Below are 15,967 nucleotides of genomic sequence, written 5' to 3' on the forward strand. Positions count from 1 at the left end.
AATCCATGGCGACCGTGATCGTGTCGATGAGATTATCGTAAGCTACATGGATATTTCGGAATGATAAGATTGGTATATATAACCTTGTGAACGTGTCTTTGAACGCCTCCCAGTTAATGGAAGCCTTAGTCCATCTCCGCACTGGGGGAGTCTGCCTGTTTGTCAAGTTTGAGTGTCGGGACGGAGAATGACGTCTGATTAATAAAATGGGTGCGTGATCGCTGCCCCGTAAGTCTTCTTCTTTATCCCACGAGAACTGGGTGAATATTTCCGGGGACGTTATCGTCAGATCGATGCAAGAGGGGTGATTCCCGTTTAGAGAGTTTCCGTTGCAAATTCTTTTGCTTGCATCATTTCTATGAATGCGATATTTGGTACAATGATCTCGAATATACTGTATTAAAGGACATTCTGAGCAGTCGACCATGCTGGGGAGAAATTATAGATTTAACCACATACTCCCAAATTTCTCACAAAGATCCCCCCCCCTTGCAGTTACGTCGCCAGAGGGGGGCATAGGGCGGCTGACGATCCACACTCAGATTCTCTGCTTCCCCCCAAACTGGCGCTAATGAAATAGTGAATTAGCCACTTTAAAAGACGATAATTTATATCCCGACTGTTTGGAATCCCAAAAAATTTCAGGAAGCTATTTCTCGAAGTCGGGGACGGGAAATATTTCCCGAAACCGACTTTTCGGGATCCCACATACTCATACTGCTCATATCCCTAACTTTTACCTTTCGCCGTCACGGTGGAGATCGATCTGGAAGTGAGAACGTAAATAAGTATGGTGGGTCATCTGTAAAAGAAGTTGGCAACACTGATTACTAGCTGACAACTTTCGGGTGTCGGTGTAAACACAATTTGCAGAGTTTACGAAAACTAAATTGAGACATTTGATCTGTAAGTACTTTTGTAAATATAATTTTAAAGTCAGTTTACATAGGCATTTTTGTTGCCTCGTAAACTTCAACTATATTAAGGTATCAGCCCTATCAATTCGTTGAAAATATATGCCTTGATCTGACCATTGCCCGCTAGTTAACTTCACGAGAAGCACGATATAATGCATCAACACGTTCAATTAGAAACCAGTCAGATTAGTCTGTTTTTATTGCTAATATTAGATACAGTCTATGTATCGACATATTCATTTTAGGATCCCCCCGAGGCCCAAGTTCCTTTTGTTTTATTGCGATTTCATCATGCTAGGAATGCAATTTTTACATGGTTTGATTTCGATGTACGTCTGTTAACACATACTGCGGAGTTTTAGCGATTACTTAAGGTTTTGTACAAAATATCCTTTCGTGGTTAGGTTTGGTTCTCTTAGCATTAAAATAAAGTCCCTAAATGCATTCTACTAACGTTCTGATTTACTTCTACATTCATTCCAAACAGTGCTCATTACTTTAAGGAAGGTTCAAATTTCGTGTTACAATGATTTCCAAAATTCTACGATAATTAGTCTTTGTGCTAGGATAAAACATAAAACAATCGGAACCGTTACCGAAATTTTGAATACATTGGAATCACACAGACCCTTTATATTGTTAATATACAGGGTGTCATTTTAATGGCACCCACAGACCACAGATTCGTATAAAGGACATCAAAACAAACAACTTTGGTAAAAATTTACTATCCTTCGGACACCTCTATTTTTTTCGTTTCGTCAATTTTTGACATTCGTACTTACGTATCTGCTTCGCGGAACATTCCTGAAGGTGTATCAGTGTTGTTTTGATGAAATTTGAACTAGGTTTCCTAACCTAACAGAACTAACATAACCACGTGCCAATGGTTTGTTGGGCTAGCGCCAATGGTTCGTGGGGCTAGCGCCAATGGTTCGCAATTATTTCCAATTTCTAGATCCTGATACTAACAGGACAGCAAATTTTAACTATGTTTCCTAACCTAACAGAACTAACCTATCCACGTGCCAATGGTTCGTGGGGCTAGCTATTCTCCATCGGAGAATTAATTTTCAACAAACAACATGAATTTCAGCTATGAAACATTCCCACATCACACAAAACACCTTCCCGATGTTCGACAATGCTACAGGAACTTATTACGGTAAGTAGTTTCTTCTGTAAAAATAAATAAATGTGTCCGAAGGATAGTAAACAAGTACCACAACTTTTCTCAGTAACATTTTCTTCGTTGCTGCGTCATTTCGATGCTACAGTCTTTCAAAAAATTCCATTTTGCTGCCTGGATGCTGGCAATCCAACACAACATTTGATCGTATCTGTGACGTCATTTCCTGCGCTGAAACAACGCACGGCAGTGTTGCAAGGAACACACAAATGTGAAAAATGACAAACTACCAACCACATTATTAGCTGTAAAACGAAGCAAGTCCAGTAGCCCGAACATCATAGCCTACCAGCCAGAAGATCAGCAATCATCTCAGGGGAAGGGGGAAGTGAACCAACAATATGAGAAATGGTAAAAAACATATTCAAAATGAAGAATATCGGATTTTGTCTCAGCCTACATATCAACAATAAATTTTATTGGACTTACAGCTTACATGTGGCTGTTTACACCCAGCTACATGTCAATTATATTTGCAAGTCTCGTTGCAAGGTTGATATCTACAGGTTTGTGTCCAGGTGCCTTGTGGTACTTTTGTGCTGATAACTGAAGTATCTGAGGTTCACATTGTTACATTACGGCTAAAACACATACAACCACAGTAATAATCTAATGATGAATCAGCAGCAAATATACTGCCCTGTTCACAGTTGTAAACTATTACATGTGTATCTGGTGCATAGATAAACACAGTCACCAGGGAGCTTGTATTACTACTACTTATATTCCTGTATTTTCAACCATTTTTGCCCCTTGTCGCATAATGCCCTGAATATAAGTTATATTATGTGTTGCTTACCTTTGAAATTTCAAGTTCTTTCATTTCTATTTTGTCATCTGTTCAGTGTGTCAAAGACAACTAGTATCAGAAGGATGAAGAGGATAGACTAAATTGTAGATACCAACTTTGTAACTAGATTTGCAAATATTTGACATGTAAGCTGAAACAAAATTCGATATGACCACTTCCACTTAAATTCTACATTTTTCGTATTGTTTGTTTACTTCCTGTTAGGTTACAAAATGTGTTTTCTCGTTTTGTTTTACTGTACATAATGTGACTGATTGTAGTTATGTCATTTTTCACAGAATATGTGTGTTCCTGGAAACCCTGGAACGCATCACTTCACAACGGGATATGACGTCACAAATGCAATCAAATGTTGTGTGTGGTTGCCAGCATTCAGAGGGCAAAATGGGCTTTTTTGAACGACTGTAGCGCCAAAATGATGCACCAAAGAGAAAAATGTTACCGAGAAAAGTTGTTTGTTTTGATGTCCTCTATACGTTTCCGTGGTCCGTGGATGCCATTAAAATGACACTCGGTATATGAGTGTGAGAGGTGGTAATATGTAAGGCTGAAATAGAGAAAACATCTCCTTGTACCTTTGAATTTTTGGAAAGTTCGCCTTTAAACTGGTAAATTTACTTGAATTTTATCATGGTCCTAGAGTGGCCAGCCTTTATGCTGAAAATTATATTTACACAGAAACATAGTCAGTTGTGCAAATTTGAATGCTGAAACATTACTTCGCATGGTGTGAATGCCACAAAGCACCAAACTGACTCGAAAATGAGCAACACCATACGGATCAGACATTTGCACTGTGCAGGTAAAAGTGGCACCAGACATTTTGCTTTGTTTAGAGCTTTCAAGATAACATCATTGACTTGAGGGAGGGATATCAACAGAAAGTAATGTTTCAAACATATTGGTCATTGAATTTTTTTGTCACCAAACAGCAATTGCCTCTGTGTAACATAAAAATCATGTAAAACCTTAAAAAATATATAAAAACAAAAAAAAGAAGAAGTTTGATTTAGATGCATAAACCTACAATAGGTTCTAACAAGCAAAAAATAACTTATGTTAATCATTATAAAACAACATCAGTTTTTGCAATTTTTAATGTAACGCTGACATAAAGTGTTATTTCTTATTTAACTGCAAAAAAAGAAAAAAAAGGTCAAAAACCTAAAATCTGAGGTTGCTTATAAGAAACTAGTGAGACACTGGCATCTGGACTCTCAGCCAGTATCATCCTCTGTGGGCTCGTACTGTTTTGTCCATCTGTGTTTGATATTGTCCCTTTTTCCATCTCATTTTATCACTATTCACTCTCATCTTTGTGATTAGCCAAAATTGGCAGAAAAATGAAGTAAAATATATCAATTAGGTTATAATAGTTTGTCTGGTGGCTAATGGTGGACATGCTAATAACCATGTTTAAAATCACTGATAATCACACAGGAGACTTTACTTTTAGAATAACAAATCACAATTTCATACAGTGCCGCCAACCTAAACTAACAATTAACCAAAGTTGAAGCATATTTTCCTTATTTTACTGAAACTGTTTAAAATGAAAATTAAAGTTGATTTACATTGTCAACAGTGTTATCAGTAGTGATAAAACAATATGATTTGGGCCTCCCCGATGGCGCAGTGGTAACATTGACGCTTTGTAATCAAGGGGTCCCGGGTTCGATTCCCGGTAGAAGCACATAGAGGTTCGGATCCCACTTTAAACTGTAGGTCCAGTCCCAATTAGCCTTACTGTGCATAAAGTGGACTTAAAACACCAAATCAATCAAAAACAATATGATTTGTAATAACTGTTTAGCATCACCATTATCATGGTATTCACATGTAGGCTATATATCACTGCACACATGAAAATCCCTCATCTGGAGAGGTTTTACAGTGTAGCAATGTTCTATCCATTTAAGGGTAAATGAGGAGCTTGCCTTGGGTGGGGGAATAAGTTTCTATGGAAGAATGACAGAAAAGCACTAGGAATAATAAAGAGATTTCTCTCCGGTGTAGCCCTATTATAAATTGGAGCACTAGAACTGGAAATCCACATGGGAAAGATCTAATTTATTTCAGTTGGTATCTTCTGAAATGACCATGTAGGTCAGCCAATAAAATAAATTTGGAAACATAAGTTAGGGATTTGGTACCCACCTCATGTGCTTATTTATTGATGAACACTGATCTGACTGCTAGAGTATGGAAATTTGGGTAGAAATAAGATATAGCTATCATTGGCCATTTGTTTACTATTTCCTGGCTTATTTTTCGATGGCTAGTTTTGCTTTAATATTTATGCACTTTTTGTGTCATATATGTGTAAAATATTAACAACAAAAATTATAGAACTGCAAGTTACAAGAATTTCCTACATTCAAGAAGAATAATCCACTTCCTAACTGAACATGGCCCTTATGGCCAACATCTTCGTCAGTTTAATCAAAAGCACATCGAATTATGCAAATCCTGTGAAAATACGAGGTGTATTCGTAAAGAAAGTACCGTTTGCAAATATTGCCGCTGTAGCGATGCAGTCGCGACCATGTGAGTTCTCGCTGAAGTCCTTCATCCCTTACTTAGCCACAGTCACGCGTGGGAGCAGGTCATGCTTTTTCTTCATAGTCTTCTGAAGGTTTGAAATGTTCAAGAAAATCAATCGGCCCTTGACTGTGAAGTCCGGTCTCTGATTTGTTTTCTCAATGCAAGAATGGTTTAATTCTTACCTAGAGGACAGACCACCAACAAAGATGTCTGCTGTGACACATTAATCTGGCTGTGTCATGCAATTCAAAACAAAAGACATGGAATGCTTACCGTAGGCATTGTGTTGCTTCACGACAATGCTCGTCCGCATACGGCCCAACAAACTCAAAATTTCATCACGTCATTCGGCTGGGAACAATTGTTCATCCGCCAACAGCCCTGAGTTGGTACCAAGTGACTATCATCTCTTTCTTCATCTGAAGAAGATGTTTATTGTTGGTCAGCATTTCGACGAGGATGACTACGTCGAAGCAGCAGTGCATGGATGACTTTCGTCACAGGCGGGAACATTCTATGATGATGGGATACAAAACCTAGTGCCATGCTACGTCAAATACTTGAACAATGGTGGAAACTACGTAGCAAAGTAGTTTAAGGTCTGTAAAATGCAATGCAAATAAAAAAAGATATGAAACTATTTTACTTTATTTTTTACACCCTTTTGGTACTTACTTTCCGAATACGCCTCGTACCTTGGGTGCACCTGAGCACAAAGTATTCCACTGTCCCTCAACCAATCCCCGAATTCTCTAACTCTGAGATAACTCACCAAACTTCTACACTTACCATCTTAACTGTTCTAAAACACACTTTGAAATCCTAAATTACCTGGCAGACCTCGTCTCAAACCGAGGAATACTACAAATTGAACACCAGAAATCACCCTCAACCACCTATTCAACCCCCAATCAATCAAGAACTTCCCAGAAGAAAATAATGCAAGATACTGAATCAACTATCAATGACCAAACCCATTAGATGGACACCATAACCAAGACTAGGAACCGCGGAAAGATCCTCTAGAAGAATAGGTAAGTTAGTGCTGACTGAAAGGCAGGTTGCAGCTCAAGACGGATGATGAGATCGCCTGCCTACCTAAATATTGCCAATAGACTCTCTAGAACTGATTCGACCCAGGAATTAGACTACCCACTACAACTATTTCCACTTTAACATGTCATGTATTCTAACTCATAAAACCTCTTGTATTACTAACACCCACCCCCCTTCCTCTCATCAGCTTTCCTGATATATCCTAGGAACACTATGTCCCCGTGATGTCTCCAGGAAAACCATCTCTCATACTAATGTCCCTTCCAGTATGACCACTTCCTGCTGGTACCCCAGCAAGATCATCTCTCTTTTCATACCATCACTTTACTTCACCCTTTGATCTTTGTATTTAGTCTTATAGTTGTTTTTTCCCCTTTATTAATATTATTCTTATTTCACTCTATTTAATCCTATATTTTCCTTCTCTTTTCGCATTAACCTTATTTTACTATTCTTCACATTTTAGAGACTTTAATTCATTTAATAACTTCCATGAAATTACACTCTTTCTCCCCCCTGTCCTAACACATTGCACAATTACAGTATTGGCCATATTATTGGACTCAGTTGAAAAAATGAAACACAGATTTAACTCACTTTATGTAGAGAAATTTGACAGATTTAATGTTTTGTGATACATATTGCATTTTTATACACACTGCAAATACTGTCGCTACTTTGTATGACCACCTTTGGCTCTTTTTAAGCCCATTTTAATCATTGTGTACAATTCCCTTTTACTCTTTCTTCTAAATTTCAAACCACGTGGTTTATGAAATTACGCGTTGCTCCAAAGATACAAATAAAGAACACCCTTACAACAACCAGAATTAATGTTATTTTCTTCGTTATAACTAGAGCCCGGAAGTTCAGGCATTTATTTTCGTTAAAATAGGCAGGCAAAAAGGCATTTATAATGTGGAAAATAGGCACTAAAAATGAAAAAAAGGCAAAATAAACCGAAAAAAGGTACATTTGGAAGTCACTTACTTTTATCTATAATTTCTGGCAACATGTTAAAATCTACATTGGGAAGAGCATTTCAATTTTCTCCATCTTGATTGCACACAACTAGGTGTTTTTTTAAGTTCTCAACATTCATTGATAGTCGTCTGTCAGAGAGAATGTTTTTCATAATAGAAAATGATCTTTCTACTTCCACAGAAGTTATTTGAGCATACATAAAACAAGCTAATGTAGCTGGACTCATTTCGGTAACAGCATTTTCACCTTTTAGAATATCACAAATTGTTTTCAATTGTTTCATGTCCTCATTTGCACTCACTACCCGTTTGCACTTTTCCGCAACAGCTGACCCCTTTTCTCCTGGCACTTCCATCATCTGCTGCATAGATTCCTCGTAGATTTTCATGGATGCTATAATTGTAATTGTCTCTGGCAATGCACCATAATGTGCAAAAATAAACTTGAATAGCACAGGAGTTTTTTCACTTCACGAATTGAAGCCGCTTCATTTTCTGGAAGAGCATCTATCATCTCACTGATTTTTTCAAGGTTGTTAGCATAATATATAGCTGCTGATATCCAGGTTCCCCATCTGGTCAAGACTGGTTGCGGAGGTAAACTAAGCTCAGACTTCCTGAAATTTTCGGGTTCGAGAGGGAGATTTCAGAAATATCTTCTTTGTGTTAGAAATCAACCTGTTCACTTCAGCAGCCAATCATGCACAAGGAAATGTTAACCGAAAGGCAATATCCTAACCGAGCATGAAATACTTTTTTCTCACACTTTTCTCCTTCAGCAATGTTGAAACATGCGTGAGTTCAATATTACTTAAATAAGGCGAAAATTATTCACATAATAAACAGAAGAAAAATAAATGCCAACAACGTTCTTTTGGGAGAAAAATAATTTATATACACATTTTTTTAAAAAAAAATGGTCAAATTTCATTGAAAAGGGCAAAAAATAGGCAGTGGGGTCCTAAATAGGCAAAATAGGCAAAATGAAAAGCCTTCTAAAACATTCGAAACAACATAAGAAACTTATATCCAGAAAAATTTTATCAATATATGCAGTAGATAAAAAGAGGCATTTTGCCAAACTTCCGGGCTCTAGTTATAACCAAAAAATAGCATAAATAACATGGTAAACAATGTACGTATTGTTCCAAGCATTTTTGCGAATATGCAAAGAATCGTGCTGCCATCTATTTTTGGGACACAGTAACAGAAAGAAAGTATTGTGGGAAAGAAGATTATATCGAAGCAGACAAACAGTTTAATCCCATAAAAAGTCATAACAATCTCAAATATATGTAGTTAGAACACTTTCAAAACAAGAAATATGCTTCTTTTTTACAATGAGTGCAATAATTTGGCCAATACTATACTGGCATATAAGATCTAACCTGTAAACCAAGTTTGTTCCTGGAACTCCAGAACAATCTTGGTCCAATATATCCTTGAAATGCTAACCACATCTGGCTTTAAAGACTTGTACATGTATAATAGAAACAAACCATCAATAATGAAGGAGAAAAAGAAAAACAAGGGAACCTAAAAGGCATCAGGGCACTAAGCTCATTTCCCTGAATGTATGAGGGTGGAAGTTGACCACCTTCAGGGCTTCTCCCCTTTTTCTTTTCATTCCAAAGTGTCGGGAGACAACTGTAAAGAAGTAGGATGTGTTTACTGTTGTAATTAAATGAGAGGATGAAGGTTGTAAACTGATGCCAACTGCACAGACTGTAAGGTGACACTTTGGTGCCAGATACGCACGAGTTACATACATTTGAATTATGTTCCAAATTGTCTGTGATTATTCAACCTTTAATTCCAGTGTTATTACCGTATTTACGCATGTATAATGCACACCCTGGGTTTTGATGGCAAAAAGTGACAAAAATTTTATCTCGTGTACAATGCGCAGTATAATCCAGGTTCACGAAATTGCTTTCTTAGTTGTAGGTCGTAAAGCTGCGGCTATGCCAATTAAGAGCTAGTCATACCTATCCAATGAGTTGCTATGTGGACTAGGGATGGCCAAACGGATCCGGATCCGAAAATTGCGGATCCGGGTCTGAAATACCGGATCTGGATCCGATAGTTTCGTATCTCAATCCCATTATAATATTACCACACCTTAAAGGGTATTATGATCTTCGATTACAAAGAAATTTTTCATTTGTTAGTCCTACAAGATTTTTTCAATTTTTTTTTCCTAAAATAATCTGCTACTCATCGGCTACCACAATCGTGCACAAAAATAATCTTACTTGTTTAACATAAAATTTCAGAGGTGATTTTGTAAATTCCATTGAAATGAATATATATTCATTTAAATGTATTGGAAATGGAAACACACATAAATGTGAGACATTTCATTCCAGGATGAAACCTTTAACACATTTAACAAGATAGAAATGTTATACAAAAATTATACAATTGTTCTACAGTTACAGTTTTAAAAATTAAAATAAAACCTTATAATATATGCAGTGTTATATAATTACAAAGTGTAAGACTAACAAGGGAGGTTATCTAAGTGTTCCCCTCTGAATTGCATGAAACTTGGCAGGTGTATAGAGGGGCCCAAAGGAAGAAATAGGTGTTTTTTTGTTTCGGCTAAAAAACTGTTCTAGGGGCCAACCCCCCCTCAAATGTTAAGATGAGGACAAATTGAAGTGGGGATCTGACCCCTGTGTCCCCCTCCGATTTCCATGAAACTTGGAAGGTGTATAGAGGGGCCCAAAGGAAGAAATATATGTTTTTTGTTTCGGCTAAAAAACTGTTCTAGGGAGAAACCCCCCTCAAATGTTAAGATGAGGACAAATTGAATTGAGCATTTGACCCCTGCATCCCCCTCTGATTTTCATGAAACTTGTCAGGTGTATAGAGGGGCCCAAAGGAAGAAATACGTGTTTTTTTGCTTCGGCTAAAAAACTATTTTAGGGGGCAAAACCCACCTCAAATGTCAAGATGAGGACAAATTGACGTGGGGATCTGACCCCTGTGTCCCCCTCCGATTTCCATGAAATTTGGCAGGTGTATAGAGGGACCCTACGCTCCCTGTTTCTTCCTATGCCATATTTATGTGGTTTCGATGTCAGATCCCCACTTCAATTTCTCCTCATCTTGACATTTGAAGGTGGGGTGGTTGCCCCTCTAAAACAATTTATTAGCTGAAACACAAAAACATGTACTTGTTCCTTTGGGCCCCTCTATACACCTGCCAAATTTCATGGAAATCGGAGTGGGACACAGGGGTCAGATCCCTGCGTCAATTTTTTGTCTTCATCTTGACATTTGATGGGGGTTGCCTCCTAAAACAGTTTTTTAGCCGAAACAAAAAAACACGTATTTCTTCCTTTGAGCCCCTCTATACACCTGCCAAGTTTCATGGAAATCGGAGGGGGACACTTAGATAACCTCCCTTGTAAGTGTATTAATTACAAATCGAGCACATGCACTATATACATATATATATATATATATATATATATATTATTATGTATATATATGTATATTAGCAGTAACACTTCCAAAGAAGTGCTCATGTGGGATGGTCAAACGGATCCGGCCGGATCCGGATCTGGCCATCCCTAATGTGGACCAAGAGGAGAATATCCTCTTGTGTAAACAGTAAGTCACCAATCCAAGTGACTACCCCCCCCCCCCCTCTCTCCCTCCACTGTGTTTAGCATCCCAAAGCTTTCACTCTTTAACCACCTTATTTAATCTGTAATAGTAGAAAGGGAAATCAAAATTACGTTATGGATTTGCAGTGCTCAGGAATTTATTTTCTGTTATTTCTTGCCCAACAAATACCGCTGATACACATCCCATGTGATGGGAGGTGCATACTCGAATTCTGCCTGCTTTTCTTGTGATGCAGAACACTACATAGCAAAGTGAAAAATCGTGAAAAATGGCCTTTAAAATTTTATACACGATTTTGCTAATTTTCTCTTTACTTTTTCTAAAAAAAAACACACACACAGGCCCATTCAGGATCCTCATACTAGCAGGTAGCAGATGAAGATTTCTTTAATTAAGTCATTTACACACTCAAGGGGGGGGGACAAAAATATGGAAACACCTCGTGAAATGCACATCTGAATTCTCATGTTCATTATTTCAACGTTTGTAGGTGGTGCTGCTGTATTCGCCCAATTCCACTTCCTGTCCAACCTTCGCACTACGTTGCCAGCTTTATTTGTTGTGAAGACAGTGTTCTGTGCAGTTGTCAGTGGATCATGTCAGAGATAACATAATTCGAACGTGGGCAAATTGTTGGAGCCCATATGGTGCGAGCTTCTGTAACCAAGGTAGCCGAAGTGTTTGGTGTTTCGCGAGGCACGGTAGCCAAGATTATGACCGCATACAGGACGACTGGAAAAACCGCATCCGATAAACACCAGCGTGGACGGAAATGTGTGTTGAGTGATAGAGACGCCAGAACATTGCGTAGGATTGTGATGAAAAATAAGAAGACTACAGCTACAAAAGTGACTGCTGAACTGAATGTCATGCTGTCAGCATCAAAACGGTATGAATCGAGCTCCACAAGCAGGGTATTTCTGGACAAACTGCATTTCCTAAGCCACTCATCAGTGATCCCAAATGCCACTAATAGGAGACAATAGTGCCAAAGTCATAAAACCTGGACTATGGGGCAGTGGAAGGATGTCATTTGGTCAGATGAGTTCTGCTTCACACTCTTTCCGACTTGTGGCAGAGTTTACGTATGGAGAACGCCGGCCCAAGCTTACGATTCCGATTGTTTGTTGCCAAGAGTGAAATATGGTGGGGGTTCGATCATGGTATGGGCTGTCATATCGTGGTATTCTGTTGGGGCCCCATCGTTACCCTGCAAGGTCACGTCACTGCCAAGGACTATGCGACCCTTTTGAGCAACCAGGTCCATCTCATGGTGCAAACTTTGTTCCCCAATGGTGATGCCATTTACAAAGTCGACAAAGCTCCTGTTTACACAGCTCACATCTACCATGGACACCACAATCGCCAGATCTCAATATTATTGAGTCTTTGTGCTCTGTGTTGGAGAGAAATCTGCGTGTGCGATATCCACCTCCATCATTGTTAACGGAACTTGCCAATGTTTTGCACGAAGAATGGTACAACATTCCCTTGAAAACCATACAGGATCTCTATTTGTCCATTCCGAGAAGACTGCAGGCAGTTTTGCATGCCAAAGGTTCTCCTACACCATTTTAGTCACGGAAATGTGTTTTTGTTGGGTGTTTCCATATTTTTGTCCACCCCCTGTATATGTCATATTATTTGGCCAGTAATACATTTTAATTTTAATTTTCTTTCTCCTTATCTTTTGTTTCATTCAAAGTACCACAAAAATCAGAATGTTCCTTCATTTTGTGATGAGCTTATTTCAACAGCATTACACATTAGTGTCGTCATTTTGAATGGAATACTGTTGCCATATTCAGAAACTACAGAATTCAAGCTTTACAACGATATATAACATGATAGGGTTCCGTAAACATGAAAAAATTATTCTGGGCATAATATGCACCACAGTTTTTAGGTGCAAAAATTTTGGAACCAAGTGCACATTATACATGAGTAAATACGGTAATACCTTCACCCCCCCTCCCATACGTGTGAAAATTGTACTACATATAGAGCTTCGACCTGTGCATTTTGATTGAGTCACATGGTCTTTTTCTATTTTTTTCAGAATGACACTTAGGCAGAGGAAATCTCAGAAAGCAAAGTTAGCCAATAAGAATGGTGTAGGAACTGAATCTCTTAATGCAGACTTAGCAAAAACAAACCCAAATGAAGCAGTAATTTTAAAACAGGATGAAACTCCGAGGAACATAAAGGGTACTTTGAAGTCCAAGATTGAGAAGTTGCTGGGATTTTCTTTTCAAGACATTTCAACATTCGACAGTGCTGCATGTTTGCTATTTAGACCAACTGATCCATCATGCCTTGGTGTGGTGAGAATTCTCTTTGGTAAGTTCATTCAAATTTGATGTATATATGAATGTAATGAATGTATTCAAGTGATAAATTTTGTGACATAAGTGAAAAATTGTCTCTGATGGTCACATGGATATGCCAATAATCATATTTTCACTTAAAATCACACAGGAGACTTCACTTTTAGAATATTGGGTATGGTCACACAGTGTTGGATGTCGGGTCATTATGGGCTGCTCTTGTCACTGTGAGGAGAAAGCACAAATTAGCAATTAAATTTTATAACTTCATGGATCACAATTCAATTGGTTTCATTCAAATTTGGTGCTATTTACAAAAGTTATAAGTATTTTTCAGTAGGAAGTTACTTTCCAGCCACCCTGTAGCACTGTGTGCTAGGCAAACCACCAGTTCCATGCATTTCACAGGTGAAAGTAACAAATGAGCCTTTTGGGTTGAAAATTTTTATTTCATTCCACATTACCAAATATTTATGATTATTTTTACCGTAATATCAGAATATAATTTTATAGCCTATACTGAAATTTAACTATAAAGGTAGCTCCTGTACTGCTTTTTTTTTAAAAAAAAAACAACAACATAGAGATATTACATCATGTGCTAGTGGTTAAATTATGACTGTGCAATACTGATTTTTCAATATCCATATTGAGTGGAAATCAATGATATTGACGTATCTAATTCTTTTAGGAGAAGCAGCGAATTGTCTTGTCCTTTGGATATACCTAATCAAAAACAGGAGTCTCATAACATAATGGAGTGGTTTGCTCTGTAGTTCTCCACAATCCCTTGTACAATGATACTAAATGTAAGGGCCTCCCTGATGGCGCAGTGGTAGCGTTGTCGCCTTGTAATCAAGGGGTCCCAGGTTCGATACCCGGTGGAGGCACATAGTGGTTCGGATTCCACTTTAAACTGTAGGTCCAGTCCCAATTAACCTTACTGTGCATAACGTGGACTTAAAACACCAACTCAATCAATCAATACTAAAAGTAAGCGAAATTGAATGGTGGTGTTTCAGTCGTCATGGGCAAGAGAAGTGAAGCACATAATTGTTTATAAAGACAAGTAGTGGCCGCCACTAGAGAAAAAATTGAGAGTTGAATAACGAGAGATATTGCCCTGATTCCATGGAAAGTAAATACATGCAGCAACCAAAAATAGGTTAATGTCCTTTCCAAATAGGGATAGTATCAAGGGCAAGCTTGGCGACCTCCATGGTCGATGCTAAGGTCCCAGGTTCGAATCCAAGCTTGGGCTTGGGTGTTCTTTGTTAGTGTCCACTCATCCTCATCTTCGCAATTAGCCAACAGTAGCATAAAGGAAAAGTAAAATAAACACAATCAATCTAGAGCCTCGTAATGTACAACTTTCGTCGTTATATGTAACCACGTTGTCAAATGTTTTAACAATCCTTCAAACTTGGACCTCTTGTGAGTTGATCCAGAACCATCGCAACTCAATTTTTAATGAAAATTCACAAGAACACTGTAGCTCTCAACAAGCAGTTGAACAGCACTAAGGAACGAAGCCACCCAACATCCATCAAAATCACAGTCCAGTTTTTGTCAAACACCTTTTGAAAAAATACTGAATACATGGCATCTAAATGAGTACACATCCGTCATAAATTGCCTATTAAATCGATGATATAACCAAACCGTGTGACTGATAATACTTACTGATAATACTTAGATATAAAGAGGGGTGTAAGGGGTACCTTCCACGTAGGCACCCAAAATTCAACCTCACTTCCACATAGTGCACCCTGGACTAGAGGCTAACGAGGCTCTGGCGACTGGCACTTTGGCCAGTATAATTTTGTGTGTGTTGTCCTGTATTTTGTCCTTGTGTGTGCTGAGTGCCCGTTTACAGCCTCAGCTTTTAACAGAAATCAGAATATTTTAAATTTTTTAGTTATGCAACGTTAGAGTTGTTATTTGTAATGATAAGGGGCTGGCCCCCATATAATGTGACGGGAGCAACATAGCCTAAGTGCTGACGCTCCCACAATTTAAAAAAATAAAGAATTAGATATAAAGAATCAGGGCTTGTTGTATCTTATAGCCAGCATTTTTTTTTATTTTGCAAGGCAAAATACAACTTTCATGGAATCATTTGTAAGAGTGAACTTGTTGATGAGGCAACCATGTTGTTTGCAACCAGTAGTTTCCTTGTTGACCATAAGCTAAAGTAGAATTTATTTAAGTTCATTGACACTAAGCTTCTGTAACATGTAATATATGAACTTGTAAAATTTTCCCTACATTGAAGCATGTATATCATCGACCAATGCTAAGATCCATTTCTTATCATGCATATACATACTTTTCAGGTTTATTGATGATCCTAGATATTCCAGAGGAAAGGGGTTTATCTGATGCTGACATCAAATGGGGTGATCCAAAGGAGTGCAGGTTTCCTTTATTCAACTTCCTTGCACCTTTGCCTTTGGAGTGGATGTGTCTCGTGTATCTCATTATGTGGTTAGGTAATTATT

At 38.1% G+C, this 15,967-nt stretch overlaps 1 protein-coding gene across 1 annotated transcript in view; it reads left to right on the top strand.

Moving 5' to 3' along the window:
- The first annotated feature begins 822 nt into the window (after window positions 1–822).
- The window catches only part of GC (gamma-glutamyl carboxylase), a 105,036-nt gene continuing 89,891 nt past the window's right edge, over window positions 823–15,967 (top strand). The window contains exons 1-3 of the mRNA XM_083111634.1: window positions 823–906; window positions 13,199–13,479; window positions 15,803–15,958. Coding sequence (XP_082967760.1) covers window positions 13,200–13,479; window positions 15,803–15,958 — 436 coding nt within the window. The 5' untranslated portion in view covers window positions 823–906; window position 13,199. The remainder of the gene's footprint in view (window positions 907–13,198; window positions 13,480–15,802; window positions 15,959–15,967) is intronic.

This window comes from Lepisma saccharinum, chromosome 1, assembly GCF_977018435.1.
Source record: "Lepisma saccharinum chromosome 1, izLepSacc3.1, whole genome shotgun sequence".
In the NCBI taxonomy this organism is placed as follows: Eukaryota; Metazoa; Arthropoda; class Insecta; order Zygentoma; family Lepismatidae; genus Lepisma; species Lepisma saccharinum.